Source organism: Euleptes europaea, chromosome 3 (assembly GCF_029931775.1).
Source record: "Euleptes europaea isolate rEulEur1 chromosome 3, rEulEur1.hap1, whole genome shotgun sequence".
In the NCBI taxonomy this organism is placed as follows: Eukaryota; Metazoa; Chordata; class Lepidosauria; order Squamata; family Sphaerodactylidae; genus Euleptes; species Euleptes europaea.
Window position 1 is genome coordinate 85,531,487 of NC_079314.1, and position 20,503 is coordinate 85,551,989.

The 20,503-nt window shown below is 41.1% G+C and overlaps 1 protein-coding gene across 6 annotated transcripts in view; it reads left to right on the forward strand.

Moving 5' to 3' along the window:
- The window catches only part of ANO4 (anoctamin 4), a 96,485-nt gene that overhangs the window by 35,558 nt on the left and 40,424 nt on the right, over positions 1-20,503 (forward strand). For 4 of the 6 annotated variants that reach the window (XM_056845828.1, XM_056845826.1, XM_056845827.1 and 1 more), the window contains 3 exons: positions 9,173-9,273; positions 13,174-13,218; positions 18,134-18,265. In XM_056845828.1, coding sequence (XP_056701806.1) covers positions 9,173-9,273; positions 13,174-13,218; positions 18,134-18,265 — 278 coding nt within the window. Of the gene's footprint in view, positions 1-9,172; positions 9,274-13,111; positions 13,219-18,133; positions 18,266-20,503 lie in introns of those variants that run through there. The other 2 variants (XM_056845829.1, XM_056845830.1) reach the window with 2 other exon arrangements.

The following is a 20,503-nucleotide window of genomic DNA, read 5'->3' on the forward strand; positions in this document are numbered from 1 at the left end:
TAAAACATTTACTGATAATACATCATAAACAAATTTATACTAAAAATTTTTGTGACCCCCACATTCAGTTACATGACCTTATATGAGGTCGCGACCCACAGTTTAAGAAGCTTTGCCGTAAATGATTGTGCCCTAGAACAGATGGTCGTAGAATCAACTAGAGGGGAGACGACCTTGGACTTAATCCTCAGTAGTACTGCCCAGAACCTAGTGTGAGATGTGCATGTGGTTGAACTGATTGGTAACAGCGACTACAATGGCATAAAAGCCTTCGACAATACAATGGCATAAAGTTTAAATTTATACATAAAAATGTAATGTTACTAAGTTTGGGGCATGATTTCTGTGGTTTCTAAAATAGAATGATTCAGGATGAACTCAGATTGTTTTAATTGGCTCCCTCTACTGGGACAGTTATTAAATATGCCCATGTCTAGCCAGACATAACACAGAGGACGTAAAAAGCTGGTAAAAGGAGGAAAAGACACTCCTGCCATCAACTTGCCAAGTCCAGAACAACTGTTATGTGGAAGCAATTTTTAAGACATATTAAGATGCATCAGAAAAATAGCTCCAGGCTCACTGTCATTACAATCAGAAGAAGATTCCTTCCTGACATTAAATATGGAGATCCGTCACTGTCAGATAAAGAGTACAGGCTAGAACCATTCACCAAGGCCCCCTGAAGAAAATTCAGGTACTGCCCAACTAGAATCTCATCCCGTGTCTTGAATCAATTCCTGATCCTTCAGAGATGTGTTGGGGAAACTTGTACAAGGGATGATAATATTCTGCCTGTACTCAATAAGTTAAAGTAACTGAGGCATCAGAAAGAAGATGAGCATTCTTTCATTAATTTATATAATTGTGCTTTGAATCTGCTGAGGTTCCTTGCAACTGAGCAATGCCATGTTCTCCTTTTTGTGAGAAGTGGGTGGAGTGACCTTTCTTTTGAAAAAGACCTTTCCCTTCTGTTCCTTTTTATTATTATTAAGAGAAAATGAGAATATATCAACTCTCCCTTCTGTTCCCTGTGGCTACTGAATGTATAGTAAGTGGACAATCAAGAATATTATTAATTGTACCTTTCAGTTATGCTGTTTGCCTTGGCATCAAAACTTGTGCCAAGCTCTTGTGCCAATGAAACTTTGATTCAGACTCCCACATTTAAATTAAGCAATTTTATATATATATAAAAAGCCTTCCTATGCTGACTATGGTTTTTGTAGTTCAACATCTCCCTGTTAGAAACATCCTCTATCTCATTATATCTGTATCTACAGCTTTCTGAAGCACTAATAACAATTTAACATCACCCACCTCCAGAGGGATGAATCTATTATGCTACCTGTGTTCCGGAATACTTCAACTGCTGTGTTGCTTCATAAATTAAGATACTTTTGACAATAGAGATAGAAGTAGATATAATGCCCTATTATGATTTCCTCCAAGATTCTTTGACCTAGACATTTAGAAATTGACTCTGCCCCATCATCCAACCTTGCACCAAACAGCTGATTGGGCAAAACAGCTGATCAGCGGCGAGGCTCTGGGAGGAGCGAGGAGCATAGCTGGAGGGGAAGAAATAAGGTGATGCGCCTTGTTTCCTCCCCTCCAGCTCCACTCCCCATGCCTCCCAGAGCCTCACCGCTGATCAGCTGTTTTGCCCAATCAGCTCTTTGGCACAAGGCAGGAGGACAGGGCACCGTTTTCCAGACTGTTTTGCCATCGTTGCTCCCGTGTTGGGGTGGTCCTCTGTGACTTCTTTTTTTCCTCCTCTGCCACAGTTGGGCTCCTGACTAAATCACGTAGATGGCTCCCCCTCCCTTCCCCTGCCTGCTTCTGCCCACCCACAGCTGAGAGTGGGCAGACAACAGGAGCAATGGGCGGTAATTGCCCACCATAAGTGGGCAATTGGGAATCCTAGGAGAAGCCCTATGAGTCTGTGGCAGAAGAATTAAACAGGAGTCCAGTGGCACCTTAAAGACTAACGAAATTTGTTCCAGCATAAGCATGTATCTGACAGAGGGGGCAGAGCCTGAGGAGGGCGCGGTTTGGAGATAGGAGGGACTTCAATGCCATAGAGTCCAATTGCCAAAACGGCCATTTTCTCCAGGTGAACTGATCTGTATCAGCTGGAGATCAGTTGTAACAGCAGGAGATCGCCAGCCACCACCTGGAGGTTGGCAGCCCTACCTATAGCTACAATTTACTTTTTAAAGAAACACTGAGCAGTCCATTCTGAGGTCTCTGAGCATAATGTAAATTTGTCCCTAAGTATTTGCTTTTTTGAGAGGAAAGAACAAAACATAACTCAGAAAATTATGTAATAGCTACTAGCATTATGTTTTTCCAAAAATTAAAACTGAAAATTGATCAAAATCTGATATGTTTGCAAACTAGTTGGGAGTCAAATCCCTGAAGTGGGAAAAGGTGGGATACTTAAAAAAAATGTTTTGGGAAAATTGGTCACATATCTTTAAAGTAAATGGGCTTGTTTTTTCCCTAGGCAGTTGTTTTGTAAGATTGAATATTTTCAGTTCTTACCAGCTAGCCAAGAATATTACATTCTTCTGGACTGAATGATGTAGTTGCTGCTTAAGTGGGAGGCTCCATATAAGTAAGATACTTTTTTTTTCTGTTTTTTACATTAGGAGAAAGGATAATAAAATAGACTCCTGATAAGATCTCTCCACTAGTACAATTTGTTTTAGTCTTATATGGAACAGAGAAATTGTCCTATCTGAAGTTCATAAATCTGTTGCAAGCAGTGTCATCTTAACATGTACAATGCCAACTTTTTTGTGAGGTTCAGTTTTTAATGCCAAAAAATGGGCTTTTAAGGACAGGAAAAAATCTCTTTGGAAAAAATTCTACCTTAAGGGTCTTCCATGTTTTTTTCTGTAATATTCCTCTGCTTTGCCATCATGTTTAGGGCTTGTTTTTCAGGGTATGAGAGCCAGTGTGATGTAGTAAATGTGTTGGGCTAGGACCAGGGAAACCCAGGTTCAAATCCCCATACGTGCCATGGAAGCTTTCTGGGTGACCTTGGGCCAGTCACGCACTCTCAGCCCTGCCCATGGCTGGTATTTGGATGGGAGACCTCCAAGGAATACCAAGGTTGTGACGTGGAAGAAGGCAATGGCAAACCACCTCCCAAGGCCTCTTGCCTTGAAAATCCTAGGGGGTCACCATAAGTCAGCTGTGACTTGATGGCCAAAAAAAAAAATCCCAACCTATCAGGGATCATGTAGTGAATATGATGTCATGGTGAGATATAGTCCATCAGATTGGTATATTTGATGATATCACTGGAGGCAGATCAAGCCTTCTATTGTATTCAGTATGAATTGGAGAGAATGAATGCATGCTCCCGTTCAAATTCTGCTAGCTAATCAGTTATGTATGACTGAATGGGTAAAGGCAGTATTGGCCTGGTTGCCTTAGAGGTAGGGTTGTGGTCCCTCTTTCTGATGCCTCTTTCTTTTTGTGTACACCTCTGGTCCTTTTTGCAAAGGAGTGCAGAAAATTGCATAAGTGGAGGGGTGCATTTTGCAAAGTCGTGTTTGTGAAATGCATCCCAGTTTATCTAAGCACCAGTCTTCACTGAAATTCATTTATCTGAGATTCATTTCTCTCTAGCTTATATTTATCTTCTATCATTACACCATGACCTTTTTAGAATATGCCTCTTCTTTGCCAAATCTCTGAATTGATCTATTTCTTCCCCTAGTTTTTTGTCATTCGTGAAACATTTTCAGTGTACTTTATTAGAACTTTGTTGGGCAGTGCAGTAGCGATACTGGTAGAAATAAGGCTATGGCTGTTGCTGCCAGAAATCAATAAATAAAAGCTCTCCCAAGGAAACCAATAATATCTCCTTGCCAGATATTGGCTTGTCTAATTTAAAGCTTCCCTTACAAAAACAATGACAATTGTCTGCCTGCCTAGCTTCCAGTGAAATTTGACTTTATAACTTCTTGCCAATTGAAGTGCCACTACCCAGATTCCCTTTCAGACAAAGAATTCTGTGGCACCCCAGAAACTAGCTGGTTTAATGACCTTTTTGTAAGGCTTTATCAGATGTGTAGCATGGGTGCGAAACATGTTTGATAACTCTTGTAGGTTATCCGGGCTGTGTGACCGTGGTCTTGGTATTTTCTTTCCTGATGTTTCGTCAACACCTGTAGCAGGCATCTTCAGAGGAGTAACACTGAAGGACAGTCCTTCAATGTTACTCCTCTGAAGATGCCTGCCACAGCTGCTGGCGAAACATCAGGAAAGAAAATACCAAGACCACGGTCACACAGCCTGGATAACCTGCAAGAACCGATGAACTCTGACCGTTAAAGCCTTCGACAATGTTTGATAACGTTTGTGTAATCTCATGCTAGAGTAAAGCTAGCAAAGTAGCTATGATCCAGAGAGGGCTTTAAAGGAAAGTTCATATACCCCTAGCAAGATCTTTGTGTTTAAAAAAAAATACAATGGCATCCCACTTGGCATCACAAACTGCTTTAATAATTTCTGGTTTCAAAGAAAGCTTCTCATGTGATGCAAGAATTTGCTGCTGAAGCTGGGAGGGGGAGAGAGAAGATGGAAAGCCACTCCAGGCACACTGAACTCATCTTATAGTTTCCTGGATAGTGCATGATGTATTTCACTGTACCAGACCAACAGCTACTCATTTACTTCTCTTCTGTCAAAACTTTCTGGGAATCTCATGCTTTCATTGAGCCTGATGTAAAACATAGTTGACTGGCAAAATACCTATCAAATAGTGAGACTGAACAGGAAAATGTAGCTGTAGCTGTGTAGGAGGGCAAGTGCTGGTTATGAGTCACCTGTATATGTCCACTTCTATTCTTCACTGTGCTGTCATGCACTAGGCTATTAGGCATGCAGACAGGCTTGAGATGAAGATGAGAATTAGTGTAATGGCTGCTGATGTCAAAAAGGCACTGATAGCTCTGTATTCTCCAAGGAATACACAATTTCCTGGGTGAAAGTCACAGATTTCCTACACATAGCACATTACATTCCCCTCCCTATCAGCTTTCAGATAGGTATCTCTGCTACTGACACAAGGTAGAGAAATTAGACAGACTGGAAGAGGTATAGGCATTATTATATAACTCATTGCATAACCCACTGAGTTATCATCAATATATCTAATTCTCAGCATGGTCAAATCTGTGGATACTGAAATCCAGAGGCTGGAGTGATGATCAGACGAGACAGATCTTTCTACAAATATAACAAAAATCCCACATTTGGAGAAAAATCTGAAACCTCAAAATATTAGCTGAACCCCCCCCCCCAATAATAGAAACACTGCCTATAGATTTAAGAAACAAATGCTGTCTGTGGCTGTTGCTAAAGGTAAAAGTCCTCTGTGCAAGCATCTGGTCATTCTTGACCCATGGGGTGATGTCACATCCCGACATTTTCTAGGCAGACTGTTTATGAGGTGGTTTGTCAGTGCCTTCCCCAGTCATCTTCCCTTTACCCCCAGCAAGCTGGGTACTCATTTGACCGACCTCGGAAGGATGGAAGGCTGAGTCCACCTTGAGCCGGCTACCTGAAACCAACTTCCGTTGGGATCAAAATCAGGTCGTGAGCAAAGCTTTGGACTGCAGTACTGCAGCTTACCACTCTGCGCCATGGGGCTCCTTCTCCACGGGGTTGTTGCTAGGCAACCAGAAAAGTATTGTCAGCCTTCAAGCCTTGGTTTCTGTCAGTAAAAGACAGGGGGGCAGGGTCCTATCTAGAGCTGTTTTTTGTCTTTAACAGATGAGTCATCAGGGTTAGGCCTGACAGCAACCCCAGAATAACTTGCTAGCGTGTAACTTGCATAACTTACCCAAGACTGGCTGCTTGCTATTGTTGAACAGCAGCCACCACATGAAAGCCAATGTTGTGTAGTTGTTAGAGGTTTAGACTAGGGTCTGGGAGACCCAGGTTTAAATCACCACTCTGCTGTGGACGTTCACTAGGTAGTCTTGGGCCAGTCATTTACTCTCAGTCTCATTTACCTTACAGATTGATGTGAAGATAAAATGGAAGAGAGGAGAATGATGTAAGCTGCTTTGGTTTCCTATCAGGGAGAAAGGCAGGGTATAAATGAAGTAAATAAATAATACAGGTTAAGATGGAGGGCAAATAGAAGGTAGATTGGTTGGTGAATGGAAAGGAAAGGTACACTGATGGAAAGGTTAGGAAGGATAGGAGGAAGCAAGGAAAGATGGATGTGAGGATTGCCAGGAGGAGGGAAGGAGGAATTAGTGTGGGAAAGAAGATACGGGGGGAAATGAGGTTTCCCCCCCCCCACAAGACCTTGCGGTTTTGCCACTGTGCCACTGTGCCCAGCCTAGTGGCTGGTACCACACAACTATAGTTTTCTAAGATAGAGGCTACCAGATAAAGGTAGGTTGGTTGGTGGATAGCAGGGAGGAAAGGAAGCAGGAAAATGCGAGAAGGTATGGGAGATTTTTCGGAAGAGAAGGGGGAAATAGTGGGGAATGTGAAATGTAATGCCCTACAAGTTCTTCTGGTTCTTACACTTGTCACTATATCTATCTTTTAAAGCAACCAAATTTGTGGATACATAAATCCAAAAACTGAAGCTATGAACAGATGAGACAGATCTTTCTACAAACCCAAGAAAAGCCCCAGGTTTGCTGAAAAATCTGAAATCTTTAAAAGAAACACCTACATTGGAGGTTTAAAATTTCCCTGAATAACAGAGGCAGCAACTGTAAAATTAAGAAATAAATGTCCTTTGTGGCCATTGTAAGGGAAGTGAAGATGGGGAGGGAGATAAAGGTGGGTAGACTGGTGGCTGGGAAAGAGAGAAGGAGGCAGGAGGCTGGCAGTGAAAGGCTATGGGGGCTTTCAGGGAAGGGAAAGAGGAAATAATGGAGGAGGGGGAAATAGGATGCCCCCTCAAGTCATTATGGGTCCTCTGCTTATATTATTATAAAATGAATTCTTCTAAATTTTACTAGATCCTACTTATGATACTGCACACCATCAATGCAAAAATTTAACTATTTTCACCAAGTGATAACAATCCTTCTGCTTTGTGTTTGTTTAGATTTTGTTATATTTAGAAGCCAAAAATGGGGAAATAATTTGTTATTTAAACCTTAAAAAATTTTCTTCTATGATCTGTTTTTTGCATTTAAAAATAGTTGTTAATATACAATATGTAATTTGTTAGTTGTAACTATTTTCTTCTAGAAATATTAGCTAAATAATAAAATAAGCTTGAAGTAGTGAAGTAGAACTGCTCTTTCATAAAATGTCTTAAATTATACAAACTTGTTGCCTCTCTACCAGATTATAAGCAAACAGGAATTCTCTGTCACCTACCAGTTTGGCTCACCAGTTGCAATCTGCACTATCATCTTTTTGACAAACTCTGTGTCTATATTCACATATATGAGAGACACTGTCCTTCAGTGTTACTCTTCTGAAGATACCAAGACCACGGTCACACAGCCCGGATAACCTACAAGAACCTATATTCAAATAGTTTTTTTTGGGGGGGGGAGGGGAAACGATTTGCATGCATGATCACAAATCAATTGTTTTCCCACAATTCTGCTGTTGCCCCTGTCTGCTATTTGCCACTTTCTTTAAGTGCACAAAAATTTAACACCTCACAGTTAGTGACACACATTTGCAAGGCGTTTCTCAGGTGCTGAAGGAAGGCTTAAGCCCCTTCTCCATATCTCAGTCACAATCTGAACTGGGCACCACGCACAAGGGAATTGAGGAGAACCTGCAACTTGTGTGTGTCTGTTACACAGAGCACAGGGTGAGGACCCTGGACCCAACTTGTATACTTCATAATGTGTTAATTTGCAAGCACTGAGGTGGACACCAGCAATTTATGCAGGCTCTTTTGATCTAGTGTCCCTGAAATTCCCTTATCCTGCACCCAGTAGCAAAAGGATAGAAAACAGTTGTATGGATGAGAATCATGAGAACATTGTATTGAACAATGCTTCTTTGTTGTTTGTTTTCTCTGACTCATGTGAACATAAATCACTGCAGCATTTTTAATTATGACTTAGATCCCAAACCTTACCTTTGCATATGTGCAGCACCCTTTTTTGATGCAGAGGCCGTCCTTTGCTGTACAGTGCAGCACATTCATCCGGTCCTAGGAACTTCCATTCATGTCAGATCCTGTTTGTCAGTAAGCCAAAGGTAGAGAGAGGACCACCTATTTAACAGACCAAGAGAAGCGCAACTGAATCCAGATCATGTACTCAGGAACTGCAGGAGATGCCCCACTCTTATGGGATAACAATATTATTACCTGTTTTGATGGCGGTGTCCACTGTGACATTTTCTCTGCACCTATTACATAGTGGCCTGAAAGGCTGTATTCAGATGTCTCTTTTAGCCAGCATTAAGCTGATGTGTTACGAACCCAGCTTTTTGCCTTGTATTTGTGTCTTGTGTGCACATTGTTCATCCCCTCCCCACCACCATGTGGATAATCACAGTTCAAAACTGACTCCAGTTACGAAGGATGTACAAATGCAGATTTGTGAGTTAACCTGAGTTAGTTCCCTTCCCTCATTAAACGGAATTCAATTTCAGAATTATACCTTGCTTTAGAATCCCTGTTTGGGAGGCAGGGGAACCTAACTCTAGTTAACCTGGATGCCTATATTGGTGCATCACACATGGAATTAGTTCCTACCTGGGATTTTCAATGTGAAAATGGGGAAGACAGTGCATTGGCAAAGCCCAACTACAAGCCAAGCTCAAGTGCATGTTAGTTTAATGTTGGCTTAAAATGAGACATTGAATGCAGCCTGTATGTTGCATGGGAACACATGAACACATGAAGCTGCCTTATACTGAATCAGACCTTTGGTCCATCAAAGTCAATATTGTCTACTAAGACTGGCAGCAGCTCTTCAGGGTCTCAAGTGGAGGTCTTTCACATCACCTACTTGCCTAGTCCCTTTAACTGGAGATGCCAGGGATTGAACCTGGGAATTTCTGCATGCCAAGCAGATGCTCTACAAACTGAGCCACAGCCCCTCCCCAAAGTACTTGACTGTGTGAAATGGTTATTAGTCTTATCTGTATGCCTTTAATGTAGGACTGTTGAGGACAAGGTCTGCAGTTAACTCATTTTCTGTTACAGTCATCTGTATCAAACAGTGATATCATCTTCGTAAAGCTGCATGCTCCATGGGAAGTGCTTGGAAAATATGCTGAAGTTATGAATGTAAGAATGCCTTTCAGGTAGGTGCAGTCATTTTTTGTGTGTTTGTTTTGTTTTGTTTTGACCATTCCGCTTTTTAAAACTAATCTAAAAATGAAAGTGGAATGTATATGGTTGCTATTTCTTATTAGTGGCCCACAATTTTTATTCAGTTTTTGATTAAGGTGGTCTGTAGCAGTGTTGCTATTTTCATGGGGTGTTCTGTCCATAGGCCCTTTAACCCCTTCACTGCTGGAGCCCCCTGCATACTCGTGCCCTGCTGTTTTTTAAATGGACAGTTCTTTGAAAACAATGGAAGGTCGAGAAGATCCAGGTACGTACGGCAGCACAGAAGGTGCATGTCTGTTGGACGTATCTGGCATATTCGACACCAGTAGCCTGCCAGTTTGTATGGTGCATTGCTAGAAACAAAGAACACCTACACATTTGAGCATATATTAGAAGTTACCTTCGCAAAATTATATTTTTTTGGTCTTTTAAGAAGAGCAATTAAAGTGTTGTGAAGTATAGATGGCCAAATTAATTCCAAAATATCATTAAGACTATTTTGGTATATTTGACTGTATGTAAACATTTCTGAAGTCAAATATGATTTGCATGAATGAATTTCTAAAACCTAAAAACTAACATCTGCTTTATATAACATTACTAATAGTTTACATAAGCAGGGGACCAGCAAGGACTTATGGGTATCTCATTTTCTCCTCCCCTGAGGCTCTCATACTTTTCTCACATCATGTCAAGACTCATTGGAAAATATAATAATAGTAGGAAAAGTTGAAGGCAGTAGGAAGAGAAGAAGACCCAATATGAGGTGGATTCACTCCATAAAGGAAACCATGCAAGATGTGAGCAAGGCTGTTAATGATAGGACTTTTTGAAGGTCATTAATTCATAAGTCAGAAGTGACCTAACAGCACATAAAAAGGTAAAAAAGGAAAAGGTCCCCTGTGCAAGCACCGGGTCATTCCTGACCCATGGGGTGACGTCACATCCCGACGTTTACTAGGCAGACTTTGTTTACGGGGTGGTTTGCCAGTGCCTTCCCCAGTCATCTTTCCTTTATCCCCAGCAAGCTGGGTACTCATTTTACCAACCTCGGAAGGATGGAAGGCTGAGTCAACCTTGAGCCGGCTACCTGAAACCAACTTCCATCGGGATCGAACTCAGGTCATGAACAGAGCTTGGACTGAAGTACTGCAGCTTATCACTCTGTGCCACAGGGCTCCTAACAGCACATAACACACACACTATTTCCTGTTTCCTTTCCCTGAAAGCCTCCATAACCTCTTCCCTTTCCCTGCTTCCTCCTTTCCTTCCCATTTACCAGCCAACCTAACCTTTATCTCCCCCACTTCATCTTTCTCTCCTTTCCTCCCCCCACCCAGCAACTGGAAAAACCTTGGCAGACTTTCATGATGCCAGGCCCAGTTGTGCAGTGCCAGCTGCCAGGCCCGGGCCCAGGTACACTGTGGGATGCCTGCAAGGACTTGAATGGAATACCACACTTTCACCTGTATCCCCTTCCCCACACAATTTCCTCTTTCTCTCCTCCTGGCAGCTCCCATATGCTGTCCATATGCTGTCCATAACAACACAACCAGGGAGGAGGGCCAATAATAGCTAGTGGGGGGTGACAAATGAAAGAAAACAATCTTTACTCTCTGGCGGAAGACTATGATAGAAGGAGACAGACGAACTCCATGGAGAGGGAGATCCAAAGTTCTGTGTCTAATAGTGGTCAGCCAGATACTTCTGGGAAGCTCCCAAAGCAGGACAAAGAAAATAAAATATTTATCCTCTAGGAATTTAATTTAATCTCCTTTAAAACTACAACAGTGGCCATCATTTCATCTTACAGTCGTGAATTCCATTACTCACTTGAGTAGTATGACGAAGTACTTCCTTCTGTCCTTCCAGAACCTTCTGCCAATCCATTTAATTGGCAGCTCAGGGTTATTCTTAAGGGAGTTGTCATACTGTTGCTTTATAAATATCGTCTCCACCATCTTTTGTCTGAACAAAACTATTTTTCTTAACTACTTTGAGATATTTCAAACTCACACCCATATAGATTTCAACAGCAGTTTTATCTTTGATTGCTGGTCAAAGACTTATAAATTTTATCTGATTTGTCACACTAAGGTCCTCCTCTTAACGTTTAAAATCTGTTCATTTCAGTAATTATGTACCCTGTTTATGTCAGGTTGGATTCAGCCCTTCCCCCTTCTGTGAATGAAAGGATGTTTTATCAGCTTGCATGTCTGAGCAGGGTTTTTTACTGATCTCCCCTTCCAACTTCACACACACCCCACAACATCTCACACTATTCTCAAAGATTCTCCAGCACCAGGAGTGGCTTTTCAGGATAGGTCTGCAGAAAGAAAAGGAACAATTTTTTTCACTTGTTGTCATGTAAATCTAAGTCATAGATTTTATATGTACACATTGTTTTAAATGGCTATTCACAATGGCATGACTACAATACATACCAAATAACAAAGAATTAAACAATATATTTTAATTACTTAAGCATTAGTAAAGGCTGAGTTTTAACCTAGTAAACCAATAATGTTCTTGTATTTCCTTATTTGAAAAAATACAATAAATTTATATGATAAACTTGTAATTTGAAGATTTGAAAGCTATAACTACTTCTGGTCAGGCTTTTTTTTTGCAATAACTGTGAACATATTCTGATACATAAAATGAGAAGTGTAGTGTGACTCCAGCATATACCAGAAGAGATATAAATGCACAAAGGGAAAATGATTTTAACATTGACACCCAGAAGATGAAACCGTCAAAGACAGTAGGAGGAAACTGAAGCTTTGTAAACACACCCCGATTTTGTAGGAAGAGGCATTAACACCTGTTCTCCTTCACTTGCTGCCACTATGGAGAGTCAACATATTCTGATGTCGTGACATGCAGTCAATTCTACTAGATGTTACACAGGGGAACTAAATGCCTAGCTTCCATTTTATGGAATTAGGCACAATATGGATGCAGTTTAAGAGGAATCTTGTGCATTACCAAATACAGGAGAGCTGAAAACATAAGTGGTTCATGCTTCCTGTTTTGTCCACTTTTAAAAAAATGGCTCGATTTAAGCTTCTGCATCTCCTCCCATAGTCAAATGCACAGACTTCCTCTGCATTTGGAGTTTTTGCATCATACTACAGTAATTCTGGAAGTGCTGTTAGATTCACCATAGGTACATATCCACGTCTTTCTTGCCCTCTTGAAACAGAAAAACAAGCATATTTTCACATGATACTGATTAGCCCTTTGATCTTTCTCAGGCACCACTGGTACCCATGTTTTAATACTGAAAAGAAAGCAGAAAAGAGCCATTTTAAGTCAACTGGGCATTCTAATCAAAGTAACTTTTACATCATCATTATAAAGCCTTATTTGTCATAGAGAAATGGGGGAGAAAAGCACCTGTCAAATACATTAACGTTGCTTGTGCCCTGCATTACTAATACGTGAAGAAAAGCTGTGACAATTAACCCAGCATCTGCCTAGATAACAATTGCATGCATAGTTATGGCAATTGCACACTGTCAGGCTTTGTTGACAGTGTAATTTTTTTAAAAAAAATGTCTCCCCCCTCCAATGTATCCAAGATCCTTTGAAAGAAAAATATCTCCAGGCCCCCTTTTTCCCATACATAACATACATAGAAGGAAGAAGAGTAATAAGACTAAGACCTCAAAAACTCTCCACAATTTCCCTGGTACCTAGCCCTGTTTTTGTGTTTCTGTGATGGTTCTGTCTGTTAATCTCTCTTTTTAGTTTCTTCCTCCACCTCTTACAGGCTTCTGTCTTCAATCTCCTTTCCTTCCTTGCTAGTTCATACTGTAACTGACGATGGGTTTTCTTCTCGACTGGCTTCATTTTTGCTGTTCTTCCAGGAGAAAAATCTATTACCTGCACCGTCGATACAAGTTCCTGAACAGGTGAGTGACTTTTTTTCCCCCTTTGGCAATGAAAACCAGATAATAAAATCAATGGGGAACAATCTAGGGAGGAAAAATTTAAACTATCAGGACCCCTGTAAATACCCTGGCTACAGTGAGAAATTTCCACTGAGATCAAATTATTATTGGCTTTACTTACATACCTCTCAAATATTTATTTTTTAATTAAAATTTCTGGTTTTTATTTTCTTTGACTGAAACAGACTTTTTAAGAGTCTACCCATTGTGAATGAATGTTGTATAAGGCTGTTCTCCTTGTGGTAAGAAACAGAAAGGACCAGCAGAAGAGGATAGATAGAATGCTTCTAAAAAATAAAGATAAGTGTAAAATTGTGTTGATGGAAACACCTGAGTGGTCTGTTGACCAGATTTCCTCAGCTCCAAATGCAAGAAACATCTTCCAGAATAATATCCATCCTCTACAGTGGAATAGTTGTTTTGAAATTATGGTACTTTTGTTTCCATATTATTTAATAAATAATGGTTTAAAGTGACTGTAACCAACTCCTTGCACAGATCATCATTTGATTCTCATGGGAATAATTTTTGTAGCTATTGCTGAAACCTCCATAACCTTGAAGCTAGATTACAGTAACAAGCTCTGCATGGGACTGCCCTTAAAGATGATCCTGAAGTTGCATCTGGTGCAGTATTCATCAGCTTATTTGCTATCTGGGGCTAGCCAATCAGACCACATCACTTGTGCTCTAAGGTCCTTTCACTGGCTGCTGATTAGTTTCTGGGTCCAATTGAAGGTGTTTGGTGCTCACCTGTAGTTCAACATGACTTGGAGCCCACTTACTTTCCCTGCATGTTGCCACGTGGAAGCTTATTTTTTTTCACAGCAAGGTCTATTAGCAGTACCCTCATTGTCTAAGGCACGTTCTGCCACAATCAAGGCTCAGGCATTTTCAGTGGCTGCCCCATGCCTCTGGAATAGTGTCCTGGAAGAGATCGGGAAGGGGGGGGGATCTTGCACTCTCTGCTTTATGGTGAGGCTCAAAAACAGAGCTGTTCTGGGGAGCTGTTTGGGCAGCCTAAGTGGAGGGCAAATATACTTCTGGTATACTTTTCTTTATTTTCTTTTTTTAATGTTTTGTTCTAATGTTTGTTTTATCAGGTTGTTTTATATTGTTTTTACATTGTTGTTACCTTGGGTCCTGGGATACTTGGGACAAATACAGATATATAATTTTAAAAAATGATTAAATGGAGGTATATTTGGTTGTTCACTTTGGTTATGGTCCTGGACCACATTTAGATTATGCACATGTAAAAAATTTTGAACTCAAATTCACCCTGCTTCCTAAACATTTCCTCTTCCAGAGTTCCCTTTCTAAAATGTGTTTATAAATATTCCCCAGAATGTCTTTAGTACCTTGAAGGCAGACATTATGACACCTGACTCACTAGCCAAGGATCTAAGTTAGGTATTTCTATCCCGTTTAGTCATGCACAGTGCCATGCATATTCACATCTCATTTGCCCTTGAAAGTTTCTCCAGTTTAAATGTACCATTTGACCGGGAGAATTGCTGTTTTGATGAGCACAGCTAGTATCATCCTTTGGATTCTGGCCTTTGTTCTTTTGGGTATAATTTGTTTTGGACTGGACGTGGAGCAAATAAAATTGCAGTCATGTTAGTTCATATTAGAGTGAATGAAATTTGGATTGACTAAAAAACCCAAATACAATAGAACTGTATGTCATTTATATATTCAGGGTACTAAAAACTTTTATGTATGTCATGCTAGGAAAAGTTGAGGGAAGCAGGAAAAGAGGAAGACCTAACAAGAGATGAACTGACTCAATAAAGGAAGCCACAGCCCTCAATTTGCAAGATCTGAGCAAGGCTGTCAAAGACATGACATTTTGGAGGACTTTCATAATTCATAGGGTCGCCATGAGTAGGAAGCGACTTGACGGCACTTAACACACACACATGTCAACTACCCTAGAATGGGACAAATTCATGTCAGTTACATATGGAAGTCTAAACTTTTTAGGGGAAACAATATTTTGTGTTAAGTCCAGTTTAATCAACATTTAAACAGATTGATTGTAAAATTAAGAGGGTTTTTCTCTCTCTCTTTCCTTAGAGTAGTGAGAGGTTCGTGTTGCTGTGATCTAGTAAACTTTGAATACCATAGTGATGAATTTGTAAATACAAACAGTAGTGAATACTCAAGAATGGGTAGCCAGAATAATAAAAAGTGATGTTTTAGGTGCAGCAGAACCTTGTCCGTTTTGCTTTTAACCTTGCTTCATCACACTGGCAGCAGTTGTTTCTTGCTGAAGCTCAACAAGTCTGGGTCTGATCAGTATTTGGAGTAGAGATCTTCAGGGCTATCTTTATGTATGCCTCCTTGAGTTCCATGAGGGGGAGGGAGGAAACCGGGATAGCAATGTGCTAAATATATAATTATGTTATCATTTTATTCCTAGCTGCTTGTACAGTCTCAGTTTTGACCAAACTAGATGTTACACAGGATGCTCCCTGATTTATTTTTAAATTTAAAAGCAGACTTGGAGACTGTGATTAGGAGTCAAAGATTGGGGAGAGGGCAGCTTAACCTTGTCTGTTACTGATGACCTCATATTCTTTGCTTTGCTTGGAGCAGAACAAATTGTTTTGAGCAGACAAATAGTGGATGAAGAAAGGACTGAATTGGGTTCCCCCGATATGGGTTTTCCATTCAAACTTGCAGACCCCACAGCTGCTTTCCATTTTTTAAAATTTGAATTTGCTGGCATTCACTCTGAGTAACTTCTAGCTTGGCCCTAAGCATGGCCAAAAGATTGTGCATTAGAACCTCTAGGGAACCTCCAAGTGGCTAGAAAATCCGGGTGTTCGTATGGCTGTTATGCTGGCAGTCTTTGTTTTCACCTGTGGAATGAAGATGATTAAATTTAAGAAGTAGTGTTGCTTTCAGCTCTCAAACCATATGATTTGTCTTGTGAGAGTCTGTAAGTTTTATTACATACCAAGACAATGTAGCTGAAATAAATTGACAGAGCAGGGCTTTTTTAAAAAAATCACCTTCTGTGATAACATGAGTGGGTGGTAAAGGGAAGCAAAGTGATTAATTTTCTCAAGTTCTGCTTCCAGAGCTTTCTGCCTGGCTTCCCAAATCTTCCTGTTTAATGTCCTTAGGATAGTTTGTCAATTAAGGCACAAATTTAAATTAAATGTACAAAACTTCAGGAAATAAACTTGCCAAGAGCTTATTTGGATTTTACTGAGAAGTGTTTCTGTTCTGTTAGAGAACAAATTGGACAAAAGCAGTGTTCCACTGGGATCAGAGGTGCTCTTTATTAATGTTAATAATAACTGGATGAGATTTTGGGTGCAATCCACAAGCTACTTAAGCTAATATATGCCTGTAGTTGTCAACTTTAGGTCCTGGAGAGAAATTTGGGCTCTGGAGAGGTTTATCATCATGGTCTCCTAACCTACACTATAGATCCCTGCTCTACCAATGCAGTCCTAAGCAAAGTTTCACCCTTTTAAACCTGCTGGCTTCAATATAATTGGAATGGAGTATCTCTGTTTAGGATTGCACCGCATTTCCCCGCCACAGTCTCCACCCCATTCATCAGCTTCCTTTACCTCTAATTTGGGTTCTGTGGGGCAGTATAACTGGAAGACAGCCCAACAGAGGTAGAGCATACAGAAAGCATACCCCTTTGTCACAATATCTGGCAAAGCAAGGCAATAGAAATCTTCAGGAATGTGAAGTCAAAGCTCAGAGAATCTTCCGCTGCTCTCTTAAGTGCTCAAAGCAGACCAGTTTGACTGTGTGTATTTTTATTTTTAGATCACACTATTAAACCCGCCCACTGAAACTGAAATCTGCTAAGAAGGCCCTTCTCTGGGAGGGGCCTCTGAGGGGGAGGGGGTCAGGTGAGTGGGCTGCTGGAGGGCAGGCTTCTTTGTCACAATGTCCTGGCTTTGAATCCCCCCCCCCGAAAATCTGCCTAGTGCTAATCACCGTTCTCATCTAGTTGTTAGACTTGTTCCACCATTTTTACCTGATCTTTCAGTAGTAATTAGTTTTCATGGTTTTTGCTTTTGAATTGGGATCTGCAGGTTTGTTTCTATGCCATTATCTCTGTTTTATATTGTGGCTCAGTGATTATGTGATGTTACTTTCTTTTATATTGGTCTATGCTGTTGCTTTCTTTTTTTAAAAAAAATATGCTGTTTAGTAGTTTGTACTTGTAATTATTGTAAGCTGCCCTTAGTAGAAATGTGAGGTTAAAGTGCTATAAACAAACAGGTAATATGGTTCTACTACACTGTATACCAGGGGTCCTCAACGTGGTGCCTGTGAGAGCCACGGCACCCACCAACATTTTCCTGGCGCCCACCAAGTGTTTTTAGAAAATGGGTGGGGCTAGATGGGGATTTTGCCCAGGAGGGCTTCCGATTGGCTGACAGATTTTTTAAAAAATGTTGCTGTCACCACACCACACGGATCTTAGCTGAGTGACTGGAGGTAAGCTGGGTGTATATGCAAGAAAATATTTTGAAACAGTATGTTCATTTTAAAAGGCATCCTGTTAAACAAAGCTTCTGCCTGAAATGTTGAAGAGCTACTATTGGAGTTATACATAACCTCACTCCCTGACATTTTGCGGATGGCAATGGCCATTTTGCAGTTGCACCCACCGCCCTGGATCCGAATTCCAAAGGTTGGGGACCCCTGTTGTACATAAATGTGTTCTGGAAAGTAATGGCAGAATTTCTGCCCATGCTTAACTCCCATTACTTTCTGCAAGCCCTTTAACTTTCATTGTTTATAAAGAAAGTACAGAAATGTGTGTAAGGAAAATGGTTCAGTGGTACTGATAATTTTATGTATCCTTTGGTGTTACCTTTCATGTGCTGCAGAATCGAGAAACAATTAAGCAGGTTTCGAGGATGGCTACCCAGAAAGCCAATGAGGCTGGACAAAGAAAGACTTCCGGACCTGGAGGAGAATGACTGCTACACTGCCCCATTCAGCCAGCAAAGGATCCATCAGTGAGTAGCTGGTGCCACAAGCAAGAGGATACTTTAGATAAGCCATTAGCATTTTATACTGGGGGAAGAGAAACCTGTATCCAAAATATCAATAAAGACAGACTCCTACTGATTACTCAAACATTGTATTTTTGGCTTTCCGAAGTGTATCTTCAGGACCCCGCCTACTGATTGCCAGAAAAGGGCCCTGAAGTCTGAACCTACACCAGCTACCCTGTGCCTGAAGGGAAAAAAACAGATATTGATAATGCTTGTAGGATTCAGTATGTCTCATAATCAAAAGTTGTGTTTTATTCTGCATCATACCATTTCTGTAAAAAAGTGGCAAATCCTTACTTCTTACTAGTATAATAATGTTATTAAAGTTCATAGTAATGACTACCAAATAGAATACAATTTTACTGTTCTTAAAAATGGCAGTTTAAAATCAGTAGATCTGCACATTATGTATGCTCAAATAGTGTAATAATATGCTGTTTTGCCACCCTGACCTGGATGGCCCAGGCTAGCCTGATCTCGTCAGATCTCAGAAGCTAAGCAGGGTCAGCCCTGGTTAGTATTTGGATTAGGGCTGTTGAAAAAAAATCGGTAAAATTCGGATTTGGCAAAATTTGGCCTGTTTTTATTCGGGAAATGCCGAAGTCCGAACTCCCCTGCTTCGGGTCCGTTTCAATTCGGCATGAGGTCCGGAGTTCGGGGGGAAATTCGGCCGAATAAAGCCATTAAAAACACAATTGCACCTTTCCACGGCTCCAGGGAGGCATTTTTTGGGGTAGAGGTCCCAAACTTTCAGCGTAGCTTGAGGGGACCCTTCTTGCAAGAACCCCCAAGTTTTGTGAAGATTGGGTTGGGGGGGCTGAGATATGGGCCCCAAAAGGGGTCCCCCTCCTTAATGTGCATCTCTGACAATGGGGGTTTGCAATTAGCAGAGCTTGCCGCCTACTCCCAAAGCTCCCAGCCCCAACAAATAGCTGAGCTGGGGGGGGGAGCAAGGACAGGGCAGGTGCGATTGGCCGCAGGAGAATGCTGCTTACTAACAGACGGTTATGCTGATGCGCCGAACCCCGAATTTGCTGAATTTATTCGCCGAACACCCCGAACTCGCTGAATTTGGCTCCCCGTTTTCCCGCCTTTTTTGAGTTCGGTTCCATCCGAACTAAAAACCGCCGAAGCAGGGGAAATTCGGCTGTTTTTCGGTTCGGGACGAACCTAATCGACAGCCCTAATTTGGATGGGAGACCACCAAGGAATACCAGGGTTGCTGTGCAGAAGAAGGCACTGGCAAACCACCTCTGTTAGTCTCTTGCCATGAAAACCCCCCAAAAGGGGTCGCCATAGGTTGGCTGCGACTTGAAGGCACTTTACACACACACACATGCTGTTTTGCCAGTCTAAGCCCACTGAAATCAATGGGTTTAGATTAGAGTAGCTTTGCACAGGCTTTGATTGAAAGTCTAACTTCCTACAACAGCAGCAAAAAAAGTACTGGGATACCTTTAAAACCTGAAAATCGAACTGACAGATCTCTGGCAGAAAGTCAGAGCCACACAATTCTTAAGCCACCCTGTCAGAGACACACTAGTCCCTGTGGACTGCAGAATACAAGAAATAATGTTACCATCTTTTCTGCATCCTGTTCCCATTCATCTTTCCACCATAGCTGAACAAGTACTCATTTACTGTTGAATGAATGAACCAGAAGAAGCCATCTGGTGTAAGATCTATTGAGACTGCCGCCCACAACCACCAGGAGCATAGAACAGTTCATATGTCATTTTGAAACCAATTTTTTCACTTATGGAAGCTGTCAACTATTGTGAGCACTTCATGTGCGTGTCAGTGCTCTGAATTGTACCTTGGCAAGCGTAGAAGCTGCCTGCTGCTGAGATCTGCAAGGTACTTATTAGACTGAGTAGATAACTCCCATGAGTGTTAAAATGACATAGAATAATCTCTATGAAGTGGTGAATAATAGGATAATTGCTGAAATGATTTAACCATTTGAACTGTTCACCAAAGCAGGGGGGACAGGGGTTGTCTCGTTACACAGCACCTGCAATATTCTAAGCTAATTCCCAGTTCCAGGGCCATAAATTGTAATAACTGCAGTTCATAGAGACCTTTCTGAGAAGTCACCTCAAACTTATGAATTCCCTACTGACAGAAGCCTGTTTGATTCCCTGCCTACCAAATTCCCTGCTATTTTAGAAAGATTTCTAATATATTTCTTTTCCCAGT